The 25,507-nt window shown below is 33.9% G+C and overlaps 2 protein-coding genes across 2 annotated transcripts; one reads left to right on the top strand and one right to left on the bottom strand.

Moving 5' to 3' along the window:
* Positions 1-674: 674 nt before the first annotated feature.
* Positions 675-4,623, top strand: LOC131595079 (protein MANNAN SYNTHESIS-RELATED-like). The gene is made up of 6 exons (XM_058867322.1): positions 675-885; positions 1,759-1,906; positions 3,283-3,353; positions 3,453-3,538; positions 3,626-4,169; positions 4,249-4,623. The coding sequence occupies exons 1-6, from the start codon at positions 775-777 to the stop codon at positions 4,528-4,530; spliced, it is 1,242 nt and encodes a 413-aa protein (XP_058723305.1). The 5' UTR covers positions 675-774; the 3' UTR covers positions 4,531-4,623.
* Positions 4,624-5,071: 448 nt separating this feature from the next.
* On the bottom strand, positions 5,072-21,848 carry LOC131595078 (calcium-transporting ATPase 8, plasma membrane-type-like). Its single transcript, XM_058867321.1, has 33 exons — positions 21,372-21,848; positions 19,415-19,531; positions 19,263-19,332; positions 17,778-17,887; positions 17,556-17,687; positions 16,961-17,050; positions 16,740-16,809; positions 16,095-16,165; positions 15,883-15,966; positions 15,718-15,795; positions 15,576-15,647; positions 15,013-15,096; positions 14,853-14,935; positions 14,648-14,756; positions 14,469-14,524; positions 14,008-14,050; positions 13,849-13,932; positions 13,400-13,534; positions 13,226-13,291; positions 13,039-13,137; positions 12,792-12,899; positions 10,520-10,687; positions 9,766-9,825; positions 8,872-9,036; positions 8,679-8,795; positions 8,009-8,107; positions 7,574-7,711; positions 7,382-7,482; positions 6,463-6,508; positions 6,133-6,267; positions 5,908-6,015; positions 5,735-5,826; positions 5,072-5,574 (listed from the first exon to the last, which is right to left on the bottom strand). Exons 1-33 carry the CDS (start codon positions 21,537-21,539, stop codon positions 5,460-5,462), a joined length of 3,273 nt encoding a protein of 1,090 aa, XP_058723304.1. The 5' UTR covers positions 21,540-21,848; the 3' UTR covers positions 5,072-5,459.
* Between the last annotated feature and the right edge of the window lie 3,659 nt (positions 21,849-25,507).

Genomic DNA, 25,507 nt, shown 5'->3' with positions numbered 1-25,507 from the left:
CGGACAAATTAAATATATCGAGATGGATTGTCATCTAATTCGAAACAAAATACTCAATAAATTAATACATCTTCATTATGTCAACACGGCAAATCACGTTTGATCAAAAGCTACAAATCCTAGCTTCAAGTAGAATCAATTCTGAAAAACATAATCAATTCTGCTCGAGATCAATCAAACACGTTACAATCAATTTTCGACGTCCAGAATCAATTATAAATGCCTCATACGTGAAACTTAATTGAAATTAATAAAACTTTACTTTTTCTTTTTTATTTTTTTTAAGTGATATCATTCTGCATGATGAAACTTGTGTCAGAAAAGATCACCTGTTAACTCAATTGAAACCAATGTGCATGCATGTGTGAACAAAAGATTATTTAGCTTAGCTTATATAACACATGAAACTAAAATGCAGTAAAGGACACAAATTTTCCAACGTGTCACATCCACCAAAAATGCATTAGAATTTAAAAATTAAAAGGCTTTCTTCTTTTTAGTGAATCTAGGTCAAGCAACCTTGAGCTTATAAAAGGAGTATTACTACAATTGAATAAATTTTAGAACAAAGGGTACGTAATGAATAATGATTCTTGTCTCAAAAGGGTTGGCTTTTTTTTCTTTTTATTTGGCATTATCTCCAACAATATTTCCACATTTCATCACTAGCTTAATTGTGATGTTTGTTTTTTCTTAGGTCAGTGTGAAACATGGCTTTTTATAGAGACTTTGTGGTGATTCTATAGAGTTGTCAAGTTTGTGATTGAAGAGAAAATGTCTTCAATGGACTTGAGGCAAGCCTTTGCTGGCCTTCTCACTCTCTCAATGTTCATGATGCTTGGTAATATGATCAAGAAGGATCATTTTGATTATTCAATTAATGATGTAAGTCACTTATCATCTTTTATTATTAGCTTTTTTTTAATAGCTTTCATCCAAGGTAATTTTACATTAGATTATAAGCTTGATTCCTTTCTCTTTAAAAGAAATTATATATGATGAATTGTTATATAGTTTCCTTGTCACTTAGAGTTATTCTATTTTGCTTTCTTAGGAATTATTCATGATATCAATGGATTAGGGTTTTTTTTTAGTCGTGTGATCAATTCTACATTTTGTGAAATCAATCACTCTACTACTATTACATTTGCTAATAATTTCACATTCTTTAAGTTCATGATTTTCTTTATAAAAAAATACAAAATAGTAGTGAGAGATTGACAATTGAGTCACTGACCATAAGAAAACATAAGCGTTTGTGTTAAAAAAATGATAGATGATAAATTAACTTATAACTAATTATTTTAAATTTCATGATTTGAGTTGAATTTCTTAGTTTAAAGCAAATAAGCTAATTGAATTTATAATATTTAATAAATTATTGATTAAACTTAGTAATGTAAAATGGCATAAAAGAATTATGTTTAAATAATTTTTTAATTTTAAATGTAAGATTATATGAAGAAAAAAAAGAGTCACATCTTTTTTTTCTATAGACAAAGCGAAGGGATATGTCAAAATAAAATAGATGAGAATATATGTTATTGTTTTTTCATGAAAAATAAAGTGATAAGCTATTTAGTCAAACTAACTTGTCCTATTTTATGATGTTTATTACATACATAAACATTAATATCAATTATTTGGATTATGTGATATCAATATGATGACTATGTAAGCTAAAATTAGATAAGACAACATTTGGATCATGGAACAGATTTTTACTGATAAACTTTTGTTTGTACTAACTATGTGAAGGTTGAAATTCAAGCTACAGAAATTTCCCAACGTGAATCAGTAACAGTTACTCAACCAAGTCTGGCCACAGTTTCACATCTAAGCAAAAAGCCTTTCAAGAAAAATGAAAAAGGACTGAAACCATGCTGGAATCCTCCTTCTGCACTCAGTAAGCTCTCACTCTTCATGATCTTTTTGGTTAGTTTGTTTTGTTGCTTGTTGATGACCATTGAAGCTTTATCAAGTAGACACAAGTAAGGTTTTAAATCATAGTCATAGTCATAGTTTAAAATTGCGGTAGAAGTTGCACTTACGTGTGAACCATTTTATTATGGTAAAAAAATTGCGGTATGAGTTGCACTTATGTGTGAAACATTATATTATGGTAAAAATGTAGAGGATACGGTTGATATTACAATTGCAATAAGTGTTAGTGCAGCAGTAGATGCAATCAAATACATACCCACAATGAAGAACAATGAAGGTTTAATATCATTTTAGGTACTCAATGTTAATCATAGAATTCATTTTAATCTCTTCTTAATTTAGAAAAGAATTATATTGTCCCATCAACTCTTCAAAACGTATCGCACTAGTCCTTTCATTTCAATTTTTCTTCACCACTTGAGCCTGTAAAGCTTGTTGAGCTGACCTCTCAATGCCTCTATCAATCACTGTGAGCTTATGTGCCTCCAAAGACCTCTGTAGTTCCTCAATTTGTATGATTTTCACATCTTTAGATTCTTGAATTGCCACCACAATGAAGTAACATCTTGAAGTCAAAGACCTCGTCACTTTTTCAATTCCTTGTTGATCATAAATAACTTCACCACTAATCTTTATTTGATTCACCACTACAATCAACTTAGAGAAGTAATCACTAATTTTTGGTCTTCTTCCATCCGCATCAGCTCATGTTTCCTCCTTAAAGATTGAAGTTTAATTTGTTTCACCTTTTCTCCATAATTATGGTACTTCTTTAGGATGTCTGATGTCTCTTTCGATCTTGTCACATTTGAGATCTCTTCAAAATGACGAGCATCCTTATTTTATTGATGTAGAACAAAATCATACAATCTTTTTTCTTCAAATTTGTGAATGTGGCCCTTTGTCCATTTGTAGGTTTTGCTCCCAATTCTTCATCGTCATTCTTCACCATTTCAAGTATATATTGAGCTCAAAAAAATAATTTCTTCAAAGCATTCCATCTTTCTCAATTGCTTTCATCAAAAACTAAGATGTTAGATGAAAATCTACCATTTGTATTCATGATTGTTGAGTAAGAACACTAAATTCACACACCTCACTATGTATTTCCTGATTTGATAACCTCTCACAAGTCTCTCGTGTTTCTCTTGTATCGAAACTAATTCTTTGGTATAAAAAATTTATCTCTCTTGTATCAAACCTGCCTCTCAATGCCAAATGATAAGCATTTCTTGCAATGCAAGCAATCAAAGACAAACACAATGATGAACGCGTAGATTGCAATTACTTTCTAATTGACACGAGACTTGTTCATGACTCTCTTTTATTAACCTGCAGAGCAAGAAGAACAATATAAAGGTTTTATCATATTCTCCTTAACAAATGGCCCTGAGTATCATATCTTACAGGTTTGTTAATTGTTACAACACTTTAATTTTCTTTAGGTTAATATTACGAATTACCTATTGGAGTTTAAACATGGTTAACATTTTGTTTGTTTTGCTCAGATTGCAGATGCAGTGGTTGTAGCCAGATACCTAGGAGCCACTCTTGTTCTTCCTGATATCAAGAATAGCAAATCAGGATATAGCATGTGTGTGCTCTATTTTCTTAACTCTATGTTATCTTTTGCTATAAAAAAAATAGCTTATACATAATCACTTAAGCTATTTCATTTCAGGAATCTTGGAGATGTTTATGATGTTGAAAATATTTTAAATAAGCTAAATAGGTTGGTGAAAGTAACAAAAACACTCCCTCCTCATGTGTCTACAATAAACACACCAATTGTAAAAGTACCAAACAAGGTCTCACAAGACTACATTGTGAAGAAAATCAAACCAATCTACAAAACAAAAGGGATTATTAAGATTGAATCAAACTTTCCCTCAAGAAATAACAACAGCATGGACTTACTTTCATGTCAAGCAATGTTTGGAACACTTGAGTTGAAATCAGAGATACAAGAAGTAGCTGAGTCAATAGTCCAAAATCTACAAACATGGAGCCAGGAATCAAATGGACAATTTGTTGCAGTGGAATTGAGAACTGGGTGTAATGGAAAAGATGAAAGTGGTAGAAAACAATGTTACCAAGGACATGAGATTGGTGAGTTTCTGAAGAAAATAGGATTTGGTCAAGAAACTGTTGTTTATGTCACTCAGACTAAATGGAGTACTGATCTTAATTCATTTAGATATATGTTCCCAAAAACATATACCAAGGTAACTTTTTTTTGTTTAAACAATTTTATTTCATTGTCATGTTTGGTGGATAAAATTTTCATATCTTATGCTGCAACAGGAAAATGTAATGTCAGCCACTGAGAAAGAAAAGTTTCTAAGCTCAGAAAGCATTGAAGTTGAGAAGGCCATTGATTTCTACGTATGTTCTCAAAGTGATATCTTTGTGCCTTCAATTCCGGGAGGGTTATTCTATGAAACTGTTGCTGGGATGAGAATTGTGTTAGGCAAAAATCAAATAATAGTTCCAAGTGAAATAGTGAGTTCATCTGCTTCAGCTTATGAATACATGTCTCCATATGTGACCAAGAAGAACCATTTTGCTTATAAATGCTATTGCTGAGTTAATTAAGATTGCTCTAAGATTCCCGATGTATAACATACTTAAATCAACCAAACTATAACTTTTTTGTTTGAGTTTATCATATTATCATTAGTTGGCATTCAATAAAAATAAAAAATATTCATATGTTCTTCTCCCAGTCAACTCATTGTTATCCCTGTGATAAAAATGAAATATAAGTTCAAGAATGAATAGTTCTTGACATAAAGTTTTCAACATTGTCAATTACTACCCTGAGTTCATTTTAGGATCTGAGAGCTAGAATCACTCTTTTTTTTAACACTCTTCCACTATTCTCTTGTTGGAAGAAACACATTTTGATCCCTTAATTTGAAAATGAGTCTCACATAAACATGGTGTTTTATGTAATAAAAGAGGAGTGTTAAAAAGAGTGTTAGAAAAGAAAGTGCTCTAATTCTTCCTCTTTAAATTTAAATCATGATAATATATTTTTCATTAATACAGCGGAGATAGACGTGATCCCACCTAAGAACGTGACCCAATAGATTTTGCAGCCTGAGAAAAAACATGAACAGCTTCATAGCTTCATTACAGATTTTACTAATAAACTGAACGAGAGAAGAATTAATCCTTACAATCAAGGATATCAAGAGCAATCAAATCCAAACATACAATCAACAAACGGATTTTGACATGATAACCAATATTTTCTCATCAAATCCACCGAAGTATTGATATCAAACAAATACAATCCACAAAAACCAAAACTAGCTGAAATTCGTATATTTGTGTTAGAACCTAGGCGTAAAACAAATCCAAATTTCTCCGGAAATTAGCAGGTTAATGTTGGCTAGTAGCAAAAGAAACGTGGTATATAGCACTATATACTATTTCCCTTTACAAACCATCAGTAGAAAAACAAATGAAACGGCAGCAAGTGTCTGAAACAGCATGACGCCTATGTACAACTATTGAGATGTCACAGGTTCTTTACTCTTTTTAGTTCTTCGAATCTTAGCAAAAACAGTGTTGATTGGAGTTGCTGGTACTGGTATCAATTTCCCAACAACGGCAAGAGGCCAACTGAAAAACGGGAAAAAAAGACATTAGTAAAGGGAAGTTTCTGTTATAGTTTGTGCACAACCAAACCCTGTAAATTTTGTTAATACAGTAGCTATAATAAGATGAAAAATCACGAAAGAACAAGATAGAATCAGGTTTTCAAATTGTTTATTCAACTAACCCAATTAATCCAATAACGACAGAAATGAGCCACTGCTGCCAATTAAGCCGAGTAGTTTTAGTGAACTTCCCAAGAAATTCAACAATGATAACCTGAAGAACAAGTGTAATTATTTAGTGGCGCTAACAAATTACAGAGAAAGCTAAACAACAAAACGATTTGAAAAGACTAACCTGAAGTACAACAGTAAATGCAATTATTCCCATAAAGAGGAAGTTTTTAGTGACTCCTTTAAAAATGTTGAATTCATCTGGCTTACGAGCATTAAATTCGTTGAAGACCTGCAGTTTGAAAGCATGCAGAGGATTTAGTAGCATAACATAATATTTCATATACCATAACCTTTTCTAACATCAAAAGGATTTAGCAGCAATAAAAGGATGAAGATAATAACTTACTTGACAGATGACAAAAGCATTGAAGATCAAAGTGTTCTTTACTTTGATAGCATGTTCACTATTTTGATGCTCAAGACCCAATATGCGTACACCTTGGAAATTGAGAACAAGCAAAACACACACTTGATACATCGCCTGAAAATTTCCAATTATTATTGCCAGAGTTAGATCCAAAAGAAAATGTTTAGTATAAACAGTATTAATAAACACGTAACACTTTTTTTTTAAAATCACTTAGCAGGCCCCATGTGAATAAGCCAACAGACAAGTTTCTACCATATCCAACAAAATATCAAACAGGAATACTAATAAATGACAAACAAAATCCACCTGTATCAGCAAATTCCTCCACATGATATTTGTTATGAGAGGTTCCCTGAAAAGCATCAAAGGCATGTCAACTACACCTCAAAAAAATCAACACAAATAGCTGTCACAAAACTACATTGATAAATAAATAAAAAATTGACTATCATTTACTGTTACTTTATGTAGATACATGCTTGCATGTGCAAATTCACTGTTTAGAAGGATCTACATGCGACACCACAAGTGTTTTTCATTTGATCGTACCCGCATGTTCTTGTATTATTTTTAGGGCATTTCCTTTATGGTTTTGTAAAATACTCTCACAGTCCAAATCTATTGCGATAACTATAAACCCGGGATGAAATTGTACAACAATTCATCAATTCATTCAGCAAATGCGTGCACACACAAATTAACCCTTCAGTAGCTAGATGCCTCAAGGCTATCGGAAACTGTTTTGTTTTCTAAAGTGAGATTGTGTAACCACACTAAACTGATTGTAATTCAAATGGTTGTGGTTATACCCACAGTTTTCCCATTTCCCGGCAGATATTTAGAAATTTGTTAAAACAACTAAAATGACCCGTAAGTTTGAAACAGAGCAAGAATTGGATTCCCAGCCGTATTGAATCACTTCTCCAAATTTTCAAAGCACTGTGTAACCCAAGATTCAGCCAAAGCATGCACAAAAATTCAACCTTCACTGGCTAGCAGCTCTATGGCTATGGGAAGCTGTATCTTTTTCCTGATGTGAGATTGTGTAACCATACCAAATTGCTTGTATTTCATATTGTTATGGTTATACCGAAAGTTTTTCCATTCCACAAAATTGGATTCCCAATTATATTGAATCTCTTCTCGAAATTTTCAAAATACTGTAACCCAAGATTAACATGACATAGACTACAGTGCAAAAATCAGAAAATAATTAAATTCTGACCTACGACCCACAGGAGTTCGATCCATGAGGTGATCAGTTGGTGGTTCAGTTGCCAAGGCTAGTGCTCCCAGTGTATCCATGATAAGATTTACCCAGAGAAGCTGTAAAGGAAGTAATATTAGAAACAGAGAGATATAAGAATGTTCCAAATATGTCAGCAACACAAGCCAGAGTGGAGAGAGGGGGGTATACCTGCACTGCATTCAGTGGAACCTCACCGGAGGAAACAGCGGCAACAACATTTATAACAAGAGCTGCCACATTGACTGTCAGCTGAAACTGGATAAATTTTTGAATATTTGCATAAACAGACCGACCCCATCTGACAACCTAAATTTGAAGAAAACCATGAAAGTTGTTGCCAGTTAAGCTTCAAATACCAATTTACTTAACCAAATATCCAAAACTATGCAAATATATAATTGCATCAATTCTCTACAAACCCTTCATTTGCAGTTGATATTGAAAAACAACAATTGTATTTCTATTTTCTAGTAATAATATAAATAGCTTTTCAAGATCCTATGAAGAGCTATTCATCATTCATTGAGAATATATTAAACTACGAACAAATTATTGTGCATTCAAGCGTGTGTGCACAAGCACCCAAATACACGAGGATTCTACCTTCACAACTGAAGCAAAATTGTCATCCAATATAATGATATCAGAGCTCTCTTTGGCAACTTCTGTGCCAGCAATACCCATAGCAAGACCAATATCCGCCTATGTGCCAAAAGGTAGATAGTTACAACACCGGAAAAAAAACTAGTCAACTTCATTATAACAAAATCCATGCATTAGAATATAGTAGAGTATATGTCATGAACTAACTATTCCAAAAGCTCAAGCTGTCAGATGAAAGCACAACAATTGATTGAAGCTTAAGCCATTTCAGTAAGCATCTACCCTCAATCAATTATCCTTTGGGTTTGAAACTTACCATTCACTGTACTGAAATTTAATTTTCTTTAGAAAAGAATGGAGCAACCAAGATCAAACCCATGACCAATTGGCTTTAGAGACTTGGAATGGATACCAAGTCATGAGCCAACTATCTGAAAAGTTTAATATCAGGGAAAAAGAACCATGGATGGCTCTACATTTAACAATACAGTCAAACTATTGAAATTTGGGGAAAAAAACAACGGAATATGTTTATTTTTTACAACATAAGATAGAAAGTACGGTCGAGTCACATATACTCGGTTAATGTATCATTTGGTTTTGATTATCATCGTGATGTGTTCTTGAACTAGACATAAAAATCATGGAGCCAAAAATAAGTTACACAAACCTCATGAAGTGCAGGAGCATCATTCGTTCCATCCCCGGTTACAGCAACAACATGGCCCTTCCTTCTTAATGCTTGTACTAACAATAGTTTATCATTGGGAGATGACCTTCCCATAACCTGTTACACAATATTCGTTTACAATGTATATCACTAAGAGCACAAGAACTAAAGGCCCATAGAAGCTGGACTATACCGATATCGAATCTGCAATATCTTCTCTCTCTGAATCTGACAAGGCTCGAAATGTTTTTCCTTCAATGACATTTCTCTCTGTAGCTTCAGCAAGTGAGCTAAGTATTCCACATTCCACAGCAATTGCTTTTGCAGTTTTGACATTGTCACCCGTGACCATCCTTACCTAGGATTAGAAATTGAAACAGTGAAATTAAAAAATGATGTATAAAACTGCACAAGGAAACTTTCTTATTTGAGATGATCAATTTGCAAGCTATTGAATATCAAATACTTCCTCCGTCCCACAATGAGTGACCCATTTAAAATAAAATGATGTCCCAAAATGAATGACCCATTTCGATTTCCAATACACTCTTTCCAATTCTACCCTCTAATAAAAATTTCACAATTTTCAATACATGATATGGGTAGTATAGTAAAAACAACATTCTCTTTCTTACTTTTATACCCTTTTCTTAATCTGTGTGAAATGATGTGTTGGGTCACTCATTGTGGAACGGAGGGAGTAAGTTTAATAATAAATAGAATTGGATCCTTGAAATCTTTGAGATCAAAAATTTTTTTTAAAAAAATACAGATGTTGACGCAATCCATCACATGATGCTCCACAACAGAAATGTCCTCTCAAAAGTATCCTAAATTGACAGTTTTAGTAAGCTCAATACGCTAGAGAACATTTTAGGTTCAACGTAAGTGGCTATAGTTATATTAGTTGCATTATGCAAGTTCAATTGTACATTTCACAATTTTGACATGACTTGTATACGTCTATATTCACTGTGCCACTATCATGCCAATGGTAACGCTTTGAAATGAAAACTGAACATGTTCATTCAACAATAAGCATATTTTGGGACACAAAAACATTTTCAAAACCAAAGATTTATAATACCTTAACCCCGGCTTTTTGGCAAAGCTGTACTGAATCTTTGACACCAGGTCGACAAGGATCCTGTATTTCAACAAATGATATACAATAAAAAAAAGTTATTCAAAATCCATATAAATTTAACCAATTGAAGCGTCAGAAACTATAAACTACCAACTACATTTCTTTGTGAAGTCTAAATCTTGTTAAAGAGTCCCACACATCGGACAATACATGGCCAGAACATGTACTTATAAGTGGGGGCAATCCTAACCCAAAAAGCCAGTTTTGTAGGATTGTGTTGGGCCCAACCACCTTTCTTAGCATGGTATCAGAGTCTCATTTAAGATCCGGTGGGCCACCTATTATGGTTTCCGCTAAACCCTAAACCCTAAACATGTGCTTATAAATGGGGATAATCTTCACCCTACAAGCCGGTTTTGTAGGATTGTGTTAGGTAGACAAATCTAAAGACAGGCAATCAACCCTTTCGTAAGTTAGGTAGACAAATCCCCAAGTATATAGTAATGTCAATAGCAAGGAAAATAGCAAGGAAAAAAACACAACAAAGAAAATAAACTACAATAAAATTCCCTGCTGCCTCCCAAGTAAAGAAAGTATGCAAGTGTAAAAGCCATTCGGGAATGAATGAATGAATGGTAAGGAGCTTCAACTTTAAGTTAGAGAAAAATAAAACTGTGAGTATAATATCATGCATAATTAGAAAAAGAATAACAAACATGAAAATGGTAGGCATGTTTCTAAGGAAAATACAAACCTTGATACCAACAATAGCTAGTAAAACCAGTCCATCCTCTGGCAAAGACCAGTGAGCAAGTTGTTCCTCAGTATCTGGAACTGCATCCTCAAATGGTCTATATGCAATTGCAACACAACGTAGACTATCAGAAGCCATGTCTTCAATAGCTTTTCTGAAATAATTCATCTGCATACCCAGAAAATTATACTTAAAAACTTTGGCAAAATAACAAAAATTACTGTTTAAGAATCAAAAAGGTCATCAAGACATTTCAATACATACTAATTTGTTTGTTTTCCCCTGTTCTATAAATTTCCAACTTTGAAAATTCTCCGGTCACAGAATATTGTGTACTAATAAAATCCATGATATGGAAAAGATATAAAAAACAGGACAGACGAATGAGGGGAAGCTGTCATGATTACCTAATTGGGAAGAAAGAGAAAACTGAAACAAAATTGAAGAAAATGTCATTACCTGATCATTGATTCTAATTAAGCTTCCTGAATAAGACATTATTATACCATGATGCTACTATATGCATTGAGATTATAGTAAGAGAGAAAGAAACTAAAGGGGGTTATTAATCATCATATAATCTAAATCTAATTCTGTCTATACGAGAAGATCCATGTATCTATAGAAATTCAAGCTTTGTGAGATACTTGTCAGATCAGCTAGCTTCCACTAACTGATTCAGGCTTCAGCTAAGAGGAAAATGGAAGGCAGCTTCATACAAAAAGGAGAGATCGCATTTGGAGGACAGCAATGGCAAAATTGAGGTTGCTGCCTTGCAGCAGAGCTGCGTATAAGATGTTGCAGACACAAATGTTCAGCTCGAAGAGAGAAAAGAGAAGGGTTCCAGTCACAATGTTACGCAGAGAAAGAAAGCTTACAGACATGAGGGTGGCACTATCAGATGCGGCTCCCACATTTCTTGTGGTGGCGCTATTGTGTATTAGAGTAGTTGTTAGTAGTTGAGCTAAGAACTGACACCTGTCAGTTTCCCTATTGTGTAACTTACTGTATCAGGTCACCTTGTTACCTAATACTGTGCACTCTAAATTGATGATAAACAACCCTTCCAATTTAAATTTTAGAAGAATAAAACATGTGAAGGAGGGAACACATCAACAAAAGAGATTTTAGCAGTAAGGCAACTACTCCAAATCCTAGGGGTGAGAAAAATAGGGGAGAAGAAGAGATTTGGTGGCGCAAAGAGCGAAGGAAAGAAGGTTCCGTCTCACATGAAAAGGGGAGATCGCAAAAGAGAAGTTAGGAGAGGCCGCAAAAGAAAAGAAAACCTATACAAGATAAAAGGTGAGGGAAATTGTTTTCTTTGAAAAGAAAACCTTATTTGCCTTTTCCTATCTTCTTATCTGTTGTGTTCATCGTCTTCTCCACCACTCCTCTGCAATTTCATTGCCATAGACGGCACTACGGCTACTAGACAGGTTTGCTCCGTCGTGACATTTAACCCAGTCACCTAGCACCGAACCTTCAAGTAGGCCACCATCACTGCTATTGACTACAAGATGAAGGGAAAGATACAGACAGAAATGTTGTATTCGGATGGATGAAAACGACTTCGATGAATGAACTAATACCAATAGAAAGCACGGGAGAAGTACATTAAGGCAGAAGATTGACAAAAACAAACCACTCGGGCCAACAATTCCACAACGAGAATTTCACTTGAGTCCTTAAATTTGACAGCACAGAAAGTGGTATTAAAATGAAATAGATTTCCGGCGTTGACAATAATAGAAGATGAGAGGCACCCAGGACAGGGGTAACAATCATGATTTTGATATGATACTTCATTTTAAGCAACAGAATGAAAAATACAAGACAAAACCACTGTTGAGTGAGAATTTAGAGAAACTTGCAGAGGTGGGGTTGTCGCCGTTCAATGTAGAGGAGAAGCTGGCAAAGAAAAAATTCAGGCCATGTTCAATAAATTCATGCTCATAATACCATACTGAGATGATGGTAGAAGAAATAGATAATTGAAAGGATGGTCCTTATTGTGTATTTTGAATCTGATTTTTTAGAGAAAAGAAGCTCATATACCAAGGTTCAGCCTTAGAGATAACTATCATACCATGTAACATCACTAACTGGCTGTGTTTCAGATAAAGTTTTTGGAAGCATCTGGTGTAATCGGTAAAAATGACTAACTAAACAGAAAAACAGATGTACAGTTCTGTGAAATACGAACAGAAACAATTGCAGTAACCAAATATCAATATTAAATATGCTCCAATAACATGCAATGAGTTTGTCAAACCTTCTCTTCATCTATTTTCACCAGCTGGTCATTTCTATCAATGTACCCTGTACAGCAGGCTAGAACAATCTCAGCGGCACCTTTCCAATGTATATGAACAGAGTCAGCCTGCAAAAAACAGTATCAAACTACTTTATTTGGCAGATAAAGTGAATCATTTATGCATGAATTTGCTACCTAATATTGTACCAATTCAAAGGAAGTAAAATATCTACATAGTTGAATTAAAATGCCAATAAGATAGTACCGTCTGTATTGCAACTCCGCCTCTCTTTTTCTCTGAGTTGAACGGAAAGACATGAAGAATTGATGATTCTGACCGAGCATTCACGAAATTCATCCCAACCTGAGATTCAATACAACACAAGTAGTTGTAAGCACATAAATCACCCTGAAAAAAAAAAATCAGAAATAACTGCTTTTCCAAAACAGACCTTTAGTGCCCAATGTAAAATTGCTTTTTCTGTTGGCGATCCAGAAACCTCAACATCATTAGCACCCTGTACAAGACAATAGTATGCAATAAGTAATTGAACGAGCTGACTATCTGCTGAGAAAAATAATTTTTTGGGAAGGAGAACAGCCCACTAGAATAAATTCAAGCATACCTCAGGGACAAAAACGCTGCCATTAGTGTTCTGTGCAACACCTTCAATGAGTAGAGCGCGTAGCTTAGGAGAACTCTCCAGCTGGTGAGGTGGATCAATCTTACTGCCCCCAGCATAAACCTCAACTACAGTCATCTGTCACACAGAATTCATAAAAATCAAGAATCTGTGAGAACCTTCTGTACAAACATAATTATATGCCAACCAAAGCCAACATTAATGAACTACCTCAAGATATAAACAAAAGTTTGAATGGATATCACATCATATTGATAAAATAGTTTACATGTAAAACTCTTCAATTATTGTAATTTATTGTATAACATGCCAAGCAAGAAAGCCACTAAAGAGAAAGACGTTTGCAACAAGTACCCTCCGACAAGTTTAAGTAACTAGTCAGAAAAAGTTATCATGCAAGTCAATGGTTCCAATACTGAACGACAACCAACCTGATTCATAGTCAATGTGCCGGTTTTATCGCTGCATATGGTTGTAGCAGAGCCCATTGTTTCACAGGCAGAAAGCCTCCTCACCTACAGTTCAATGTGTTATGCTACTCATATAATCATATCAAAATCTAGTCAAAGCACAAACATCAATTAGCATACCAAAGCTTTATCTGCCATCATTTTCCGCATTGAGTAGGCCAGACTATAACAAAATTGACGGAAAAAATGTGTAAGTATAGACTATAAAGATTTGAGAAAGGAAAATTGAAGAAGAATAGAAAACAAATATATTACAGATCTGAATGAGCATATTAATATTCTAAGATGAATACGGATCACAATTGATAGAAGAACGAGAAAATAAAAACCTACTGAAGATAGAAAAATGGAATATTCGATATATTGGACCAAGCGTTGGGTCATTGTTTACAAAAATATGACCGCTGAAAGACTTAACATAGCAAATTCAAATCATAATGAAGAACAAGAACCATGGCAAATTTATCATTATGTGCAATGGCACTAATGTAAATTTGTAAGACTTAAAACACAGACTAGTAGTAAGACTTCACAACAACAAAGTAAAAACTAGATGCTTGGACAAGAATTATAAGTCTTACGTTAAAGTGACTGCAAGTGGGAGCCCCTCAGGCACTGCAACAACTACAATGGTGACCTAAATATTCAATGGGTTACAAATTACAATAACAGATATTAAATTTGAAAGCCAGTCAATTAATAAATATGGGTAACTGCACCACTCATGCTATGGTAAATTAGTATTTATCAAGGCACCTACCGCAACAGTTATTATCTTAATTGCTCCATCAACAGCATCACTAGCTGAGGTCCTGCCAGCTGTGAACTGTTTTGTCCCATCACTATTCTTCGAATGCCCGGAGAAATATCTGATAACAAGTTTCCACTTTAGAAGCATGCAAAAAAACACCTTTGATGACTCAAACTAAGAAAAATATGGCAAATATGAGCAATAAATTAATTACCTGGCCAGTAGCACAACCAGGACAATAACAGCAACAGTGAGTCCAACAATACCAATAAAGGTGGCTACGCCATTCAAGCGGACCTATAATGAGAACTTATAAGAATAATTGAATTATAAGTAACAGAATAACAGCCAAAAACCACCGATAAGAAGAAGACCTGCAGAGGTGTTTCTTCACCAGTATCTTCTGAAATGCTAGCCATTAGAAGGCCCCATTCAGTATTAATTCCAACACCCGTTACCTGCAAAAATAAATAAACAAGTGAGGGAAAAGACGCCGACAAGCTAATTTTAATCAACATAACAGATTGAACAAGAAAATAAATACAGTCAATTAGATCTATTGAATTGTTGTGAGAAGTTCAGTAATAATCAACTCGTATTTTACCGACTCCAATTTCTCTGCAACTCAATTGTTTCGATATTAGAATTCAAATTCTAACTAAAAACTCTTCAAAATAATTGTCATTTACAAAACAAAAAAATATATTATTCACATTTGATGAATGAATACATTGTTATGAATCAAATCAGGAATACTTTACTTTGCCAATTAGTGCACAACTTTTCGCCATTGGAAAAATTACCACCCACACTTCTAGCAAAGCAACATTGCATACCCTTAACTACCTAAATGACCCTTTCAAAACTTCTGACACAAATTAAACTAGGACAGCATAAAATTAAAAGAGAAAATAAGGAAAAATGAAGTCTAACTTACCAGCATAGTACCACTGCCATCTGCAACCTTACAGCCAGACATCAGAAAGGGATCCTTAGAATCCTTGTGGGCCTGCAAAAACAAAATTCATTACAATAAAGAACTATTCTAAAATTCTGACAATATTGAAATAAGTACTAACAATTTTGCTCTCCCCTGTCATGCTCGATTCATCAATGGAAAGAGAGTGACCACTGATCACAATTCCATCAGCAGGGACCTGGAAAGAACAACAAAATTAATAACAAAAAGGAAATATAATCGTCAAGTATAGAAAGCAAAACAACAAATGACCAAGATCATGTACCTGGTTACCAATATTAAGAGGAATAACATCCCCAACAACGAGATCATATATTGAGATTTCAACCCTTCTACCACCTCTAACAACCTTCTCAAGCACAAATTCAGACATAAAGTTAAAAATGTGACAAGAAAATTGTTAGTAAAATATAATATGAATATAAAAAAGTCAAATCAAGCATTCAAAAAAATAACAATCTATTAAAAAAAACAAACCTCCAAGTGTATATTTCTCTTCTCTTCATTTAGGTCTCGAAACTGAAGAGACTGCTTATAATCACTTACAGCTACAAAATGAGGGAGATGTAATTAATGAAATTAGAGTGATAAGGTGGCTTAGTGATTTAGGGGGGAACATAAGGATTGGAGTGATAAGGAGGTCATGTGTTTAACTCCATCACTAACATAAATAACAACTCTTGTCATTTCAAAAAAAAAATATACTGAAATTGGGTGAGGGCTGTTCAACGGAGAAATTACTGACAAATTCTACAATGACAAAGTGGGCAGTGGATCATGAACGAGTTGCATCACCAAAGACTTCATACCAAATAGGAAAGTATAAAACAGTCTAAAAATTTGTAATAAAAAACAACTTTTGTGCATTATGAATTCGGCACCTCTCAAATGATTTACTATTCAGATTTGAGGGGAAATAAAAACATCTAAACCCGATAAGAAACCAACTGTTGATATTTCAACACGTCAATGATTTGTTCCACATGTGTATTGAAAATATCGATTATTGAGATTGTCATCAACAGCTGAATTGCATTATTTTCCCCTCTAAAGTGAAGCCTCGTTTTTAGGGATCTGAGTCCATGTTCCATCCATTAGTACCCCAAAAAGATAATATGATACCTGTAACAACAATAACAAGAATAACTGCAAAAGCAATGCTTCCCCCATCATACCATCCTTCCTTAATACCCTGCAACAGAAATATTTATGAATGGTAAGAAAAAAATTCAAAGTTAATGAAATATACCACTTATCCTAAATTACAAATGGAAGGACATAATCACTGTTGGCACCCAACAAAAAGCACAGAATTGCGCTAGAACTATCTTAGCCAATCTCACCTCGGATTTTATCCCCAGTGCCAATGAAGCTGCTGCAGCTACCATTAAAATAACCAAGGTCAGATCCTTGCAAGCATCCCACATAAACATCTGTTAAGGCATCAAAAACAAACAAGTCACAACAATATTCCCCCGAGTAAAACATAATGAGGTTGCTGCAATGCAAGTTAACTCGCCCCGTTCGGCCCCATCACCAACCCATAAAAACTGGCAGGTTCTGTTTAACAATGGGCTGGTCAGTCAACCTGCCCCCAAATATTAAAAAAAAAAATCAAAGAAATTAAATAGAAAACAAATGAACATGTTGAAGTAAAAAAAAGTGAATGGGATTAGGAATTGAAAACAATGAAAAATTGTATTTGGAGTTGGTCTTAGAAATCTGATATTAAGAAGTTCAATAAAAAAATATACAAGTTAACCCGCTCCACTTCCCACACGCAGTTAAGCAGGTTAATATATGTAATGTAACCCAACCCCCGAAAAATAACTAGCTATGCTTTGGGCAGACAAGTTTAACTTGTTTACCAAGTCTGAGTTATACCATATAACCATAAAACATTTATGATTCCAATAGTCCAAGAACAATAGAAGTTACCAGAAAACTTCTTCCTTTCTTTCGAGGGTAATTGTTGGAACCAAATGCATTTCTTCGTCTTAGTAAGTCAGCATCATCGCCATCAACCCCCTTCTCTAAATCGGTTTTCAATAAATTTGATACCCCTGCAACCTGATAGTAATTCAGAAAGAAAAACCATGAAATTTATGACTTCCATTGACAATATTACCCAGTGTAAAAAATTATTCTTGTCAAACATACCCCTCCATATTGCTGCAAAGAGGCAATATCGTGCTCCCTTGAAATGGAGGCGAGTTGCTCGGGTCCAATTGCAAATTCACCAGTAGGGGTTTGAAGGGGTTTTGCAGTTTCTAAACGTTAAAATAATTGATTATTAATATTGAGTAAGGAAAAATAGAAAAAGTTTATGAAGTTATCTGTTAAGAAATGTGGTTGGACTTAACTCAACCCTACAAAACCGGCTTGTAGGGTGAAGATTGCCCCCACTTATAAGCACATGTTCAGGCCATATATTGTCCGATGTGGGACTCTTAACACACACCCTCACGCTCAGGACTAGACAACAGGAGCGTGGAAATAAATGGTGGGTGGCCCAATAGCATAAATCATAATAGGTGGCCCACCGGATCTTAAACGAAGCTCTGATACCATGTTAAGAACTGTGGTTGGACTTAACTCAACCCTATAAAACCGGCTAGTAGGGTGAGGATTTCCCCCACTTATCTATACTGAATCAATATACTATACCAGGGCAAGTCCATAAAACAGGTATCGCAAAATGAAAGTATATTTAATGTAGAAAAAAAGTGTACCACTTGTTTGGAGCACTGGAAAATTATTAAAACACATTATGTGATACTATTAGGCCTTTAACATTGAGGGCAGACACTCAACTTCAGGCTTTTGCATTTTCTTAGGCACAAACTTGGTGTCTTTGAGAGCACGGAAACAAAACATTGTTATTCATTCTTGTGTAAATAAGAGGTTTGTATTCTTGCTCGCATGGCTATAGAACTCATTGGAATCAGTCTCTTATTTCTGAATTAAAAATTCCGTACACAACTCTTGTAGCCTACTGAGACAATCAACTTAGAGTTGTAATCAGTATATACAGCTTGGTGCTTCGCTCAAGGACAAAACACTTGATGCTAGACTTTTACTTTGTTTGAGAACAAGACTCTAGCTAGGTCCCTCATTGTTCTGTACTACCAGCATATTATCAACTTGCAGATGCTCTCACTCCCCAAGCCTCAGTTCACTCTCTGGTTCACTCTATTCTTACTCATGGTGATGTCATCATCATTCCCACTCTATTGAATGTAATCACATGCAAGGGTCCTACAAGTGTTGGTCTTTCGAAACATGTCAAACACCCCTTCAACCTAGAGTGTCAGTGTTAAACAAGGTTATAAGTAGTTGCTGAGTCGCTGTTAGTTACTTATGAGAGTAATTGCTATTCAGTTTAGTCAACATTGGCAACTGCTTAGTATTATATCTATTTTAGTAACATAAAGTTAGAAAATGAAAATCCAATTATCATAATCTTTCTCTCTCAAATTCTCTTTTTCTCTCAAACTTCATCCAGTCAAACAGACCAATAATTCATAAGCAGAAAATGTTAACAAATAAAAGAGATAATAGCATTGGTTTCAGAATGACAAAATTATTACAAATAATAACGCAAAGATATTTATAAACAACAATGAGCATCATCAAATTACTTACCCCTCACTTGCCCTTGCCCTGGTCCTGGTTCCTGCACAGGCCCCCCAGCTGCTTTGAAAAGATATGCTGCCTGTTACGGCAAAATGAATAAGTAGTGCATTACACATACGCAACATAAGTATAACAAAGAAAGTCCAATGAAGGAACTGTACTCTAATGGCTTGAGCATGCGCTCTAATCTTTCTCAGTATTTGTTTCTTCTCTTCTTCTTTCTTCAAGTCCAAGGTATAACGAAATCGACGGGAAGCATTTAGCACAAGCGCCGCTTGCTAAAGACACAAGGGATTGCTCCCATGTCAGTAATAGAAATACAGAATAATCAAATGAAAGTATGAAACTAGTTATAGTCTGAACGCAGTTATTAAGAAAACAACTTTTGTACAGCTGAAAGAAGAGGATTCATGTCCCTGATAAATTTTGTTTATTTTGCAGCAGCACCATTGCAACAGAACATAGAACATTTACTCTACTTCAACTTAAGACAAAGTATTGCTTTTTCTATTTCCAGCCACTCAGCCAGTGTAGTTTCCAACCAACAACATTTGTAAAAGGAAGGATAATGTTAGTTCTCCGTTGAAACCAGCTTGGAATTTGAGTCACCACAACTTCAATGGGTTTCCAATATGCAATATATCATTTCCATCCACTATACCACTGAAATTGTACTACTTCCGGCCTACCCTGACCTTCTGACAGACTGACAGAAACAAGAGGCACCTATTATGCCTCTTCTTAAACTTCTAGGCTCTTCCCTTTCTTCCTTTGCCTTAGTTTACATCAAGCATACATGTGTTGTGTTGTGTTCTTTTTCCTTCAGCTCCTTTAGATTATTAGTTTTTAGATTCAACTATTATTATTAATATTAAATATTAAATATTAATAATGAAAATACATTCAACATTTTTGTTTTTTAGCATTGATATGCATAGTGTAAAATAATAATCACGTGTTTTTTTTAATCTCTGATAGAGGACATGAGTTATAGAATTTTCGGAGTCAGCAGCTCCGTCCAGCAAGTTGATATTGATAACAGTGATTAACCCATCCATTCTATGCAAGAATCACACAATTAAAACCCAAGAACTCACTCATTATTTTAGAATCTAAATCTATTAGCTGTGGAAGAATACATAAAACACCCTATTATCAAGTCGCCTTCTAGCCTGAAGTGTCACTCATGTAAATAAACAACTCTCTTTGAAGTGCAAAAACTTGGAAAATATGCTCCAAATGCCTATTGAATATGTTTTTTGCATGAATAAAAAAAAAATCTAATGTATGGTAGTTAAAGAGCACGCTGTATTTTTGCTATGTTAGGTAACCCGAATAAAATAGCTTATACTTTATTGGACTGGCTTATAAGTTTGTTAGGTCAAATGAGATGTGTTTGGTAAACAAGTATCTTTCCCTGGCTTATAACAATATTCTCCAATTATAACATTCATGTCTATATATCCTGCTTTCTCTAAAGACAATAAACAGATACCAAGATTAGCATCAAATATAGAAGTAAAGTGAATATCCATGCAAAATTGTTCATGAACTAGTACAACGATCAGTTACGTGAAAGCTAAAGCTTGTACTCCAATACGAAAACGAACGGAAGATCCCACTTCTTCCACATCACCGCATGATGGACCCCAAATCAGTTTCCCCTATATATAAAAATTAAATAAAACCCTAATCTGCACTGCTATTCCTAAATGTGTTAACAACCCGAACAAGTAAGCTGTAACTATCTTTCTAGAGTGTTCTGAGAATCTCCTTTCCTTTTCTCTTCCTACATGTTCCTAAAAAAGATCAAAGAACATGCTGCCACACTACAACACTATTTCATTAATTTCATAGACTATATTAAGAGCCACAACTACAATACTCCATTGCTGCCTCACTATACTACACAGAAACAAACTAAATCCCTAATCAACAAATTCCAAACACAACATGCAAAAACCACACTCATAAACCCTAAATCTGCCATAAATAGAAATATCAACACCAATCAGTGTATCCAGTTCACAAACACTTCAAAAACAAACAAACAGATAAACAAAAACGAAACAGAAAACAATCAACAACAGTATTCATGAGCAAGAACAGAAAACATACTCTCCATCGTTTCAGTCGATTAATAGAAGCATGCTTTGTCCCACCAATATCAAACGGATCGGAAGTATCCCCGTCGTCATCCGAAGAGCGGTGAGGAAACGGACCAGCTTCAATATCAACATTCTCCGCCGGACTCCGGCGCGGTGAAGCACCGTTCAGAAAACTCATAGTTCGCTAAAATAACTGTCGCAGGAGAGATGAAACCGTTACAACTACTACAAAGCTTTTTCGCACGAAAGCATAACAGAAACGATCAATTCTTTAACCCTATCTCACGCTCCCACTATCTCAAACAAAACTAGTAGGAAAAAAAAATATCTCTTATAAGCAGTTGAGTAGAAAAAAAATCGGAAACCCGTTTCAAACTTAAGTCGTGTTTGGAAGAGAGCAAATTAGTAGAGCTTTTATCAGTTCAATTCAGGTTTCAACCAATCACGGACTAATCGTTGTGAACGGTAAGTAATGTTTACTTCACTCACATGGTTTTGTTTTAAAAAATTTCAGAAAAAATAATAAATAAAAGAGAAATAAAATATTTCACCGTCAAAAAAGTAAGTATCCGATTTTTTTATTTGACTAATTGCCGTGTGATAAGGGAAAGAATCAAAGAGGCACTTTCTTCTTAAAATCCTAAAAACCTGCAGAAAAAAATTAGAATGGAATAAACATCAGCCTAACTGCATATAAGTGTGAAAGAAACAACTCTATATTAGGGTTTCAATATTTAATTAATTAATTATTAATTAATAATTAGGTGGCGAAGTTAAAAATATTGTAATTTGTCTGATAATTTAATGGTTAAAATTCACCTTTTAAAAATAAATAAATAAAATATAACAGATGAATTGTTCCTCTCTCATATATTTGATGTCTCTGTACAACTAACAGCTAAGTTGAGAGAGTGAAACAATGTTCATTTTAAGTGAGGTGGAAGAGAAATAAACGGAGTGTGGGTTAGGTGTCCTTAATTTGCGAGTGACGTGTGTAACGTGCTTTTGGATTTCTTTGCCTTTTTCTCTCTGTACATTTTTGTAATTTAAATAGTTTTTTATCCATGGCTTAATGTGTCTTTCCCACGTAGAGACAGTTGTACCATATTCAAGATGTTTGTCCCACTCCCACCCACAGCAGAAACCTTTCCAGCGGTTTCAATTTCTATGTCGGCTGTCGACATAGATCGGAGCTGTTAGTGTTTGTAGCCAGCCAGCGTTGCAAGAATGCGAATTCTCACTTTAGATGATGGTTATTCTTTTTACTCAATAATACGTTACTAATAATTCAATTACTTTAATAATTATTATAAGATAAAGTCAAGAGAATGCTTTTGTTCCAAGTGACCTTAACTTTTGACAAATTGTGAAAAAGAGTATTATTCGTGAATTAAGAGAGTGAAAGATTCATTTGGTCTCCCAAAAAATAATATGAAATTCTATATAGTCTTTTTAAAAAATTATACTATATATGTTTTTTTAATATACGGATTTCATATTAATGGAAAACGACTTGTGAATGCTGTGCATAGTGCAACGAGGTCCCAACGCGGTACATACATAGTGCGTGAATAGCATCTAAAGTGACAAGCATGAATTAGACTTAATAATAATAATAATAATGTGAATCACTCCGTCGACAAATTATAATTTAACTCTTACTTCAAATTAATTGAATTAATCAAATCCAATTTATATGCAACTTATAGCATGTTAACTTATATGTTTATCACTAGGATGATAAAGGGCAGAGTTTGAACATAATACTATAGTATAGTATCCGTCCCCACTAATCTGCGTAATCATAACAAATTTTGTTCTCATTCATATAATTAATATGAGAATATTAACACATGGAAAATAAAAGAACCGTGAATAAGGTTGTACTATATACTCATTATACTATTTTGGAGTAAAAAACAAGTGGTGCCAGATGCTAATGACTCACCTCTCTTAAGTAAGTGGTTGGAAAACTTTTCTATCAATTAAGTGCAAAGCAATTGCTGACCTAATATATTGATGATCATGAAATATATCCTCTTTAATTCCCAACCCTCATGTTATGTTACAATGTGTGGTGTGTATAGCAATTTATAGCATTGTATTTTTGCATGTGCAATGGTGATGGGGATAAGGATATGGGTTGTGACTCTTGAAAGGCAATTAGTTAGAGCAATTTAAGACATTCACAACAAAAAGAAAATGAAATGAAATTATGGTAACTATTGCATTTCGTGGAAATTTCAGATCAATTAAAAAACATGAAGCAGTCAATGACAATTTTCATATTTTCCTTAAATTACATACCTTCCTTAAAAACATGCAAATATTAATGGTATATATAATTTGTTTTTTACATTTAATTGTTGATTTATTATGATATTTGACTCGGGTTTTAATTGACTAGACTAGATGAAATTAATCTCAATATGTTCCGTTATTTTAGATCATATAGTAGCTGCAAAAATATCTAATTATAATGACTCGGGTTTGAATACATAACATCTTATTTATTTATTTTTAAGTAATAAAATTTTGTTAATAAATTATTAGATCAAAATAATAAGAATTTTAATTTTATTTGTATAAAACACGACACTAGATTTTCTTAACGAGATACAAAAAGATTTATCTTAAAAAGAAAAACAAGGCAAGACATCTATACTATAATAAACAGAAAATATTTTTCTATGATATTTATATAAATAATAATAGAGTGGTATTTTTTATCATATCATTTAACGAGGTGTCAAAAGAATTTATCTAAAATATTATATTACTTTTTCTTACTTTTATTTTTATTTTGAAATACAATTTTCTCTTTGCCAAATTAATATAATATTTACTAATTTTTATTAACGTATTTCTTAGTGAAAGATTTGAAGATGAGAGCCCTCTAATCATAGGTCACTATAAAAATAAACTTTATATCATGTCACAACCACCACCTGCTTCCAAAGGTCATTTTACAAATCAATACTATCAATCCTTCTTGGCATCGTATCTTTGAATATTTGTCTGGTCAAATTATGAGACAAATGAATTTTTTTTCACAAATAACCTTCAAAAATCAACCCTATTAAATTTCATGTAATATCGTCGAGAGTCCTAAATTGTCTTTTTCAATATTAAGATTGACGGATAGAAAACCTCTTGAACTAATGTGTATTGATGTATGGGATCAACTTCGATAAAATACATTGATGAATATTATTATTATTTGGTTATTGTTAACCATTTCGTAAAATTAGATTGTCCTCAATCTTTTCAAATTTTAAAAGATTAGCTCAAACCTACTCCAATTTGTCAATAATTATCCTAAATGCCAATAATGGAGGAGAGTTTTAAAACTTGAAATTCTTTAAGTGATCAGAGAAGACACAAACACATAGTTGAGACATGCAAAGTTATCATTTTAACCAAATGCTCGTGCTAAAAGAAGACATAGACACAGTCGAGACATGGAAAGTTATCCTTCATACACCCAAATTACCTTAATACTTATAGAGTTATACCTTTAAAATTGTACTTCAATTTATAAACAAACTCCAACCATCGTCCTTAACATGAAATTACAATTTCAACTTCTATACCAAACGAAGTCAAATCCTCTGCACCTACATGTTGTTGGCTTTATATGCTTTTATTGTTTTCCCCTACATAGCCCCATGCATTTCACATGTTCTCCAAAACACACATCTTTATAGGTTATGTCGAATCTTGATATGCATATCACTTCCTCATCCTTTCATATCACAAAAAAATATATACCTTTGAACATGTCAAATTTTTTTGCCATGTACTTACATACATTGAACGCATCAACTTTCAACCACTTACCAAGTAACATTACCAACAACCTCGCACCATGGTACCTTTACAACTTCTCAAAAGTCCATCGCCAAATTATACTTCATCCCCAACATACGTACATCCCCCGCCACAGCCATCACTTCCTCATTAAGGTCCTTGTATCACTAATATTTCACCATGTAATATTCTACAATTTATTCAACATCTCTTTAAATTATGGTTGAAACTAACACAGCCTTATAAAATTGGCATGTAATTAAGAGTTACTCCCACTTATAAACATGCATGAGCCACATATTATCAATGTCGAACTCTTAACATACCATATCACAC

Source organism: Vicia villosa, linkage group LG4 (assembly GCF_029867415.1).
Source record: "Vicia villosa cultivar HV-30 ecotype Madison, WI linkage group LG4, Vvil1.0, whole genome shotgun sequence".
Lineage (NCBI taxonomy): Eukaryota > Viridiplantae > Streptophyta > Magnoliopsida > Fabales > Fabaceae > Vicia > Vicia villosa.
The sequence above is the reverse complement of the archived record's forward strand: the minus strand, read 5'-3'. Positions and strand labels throughout refer to the sequence as shown.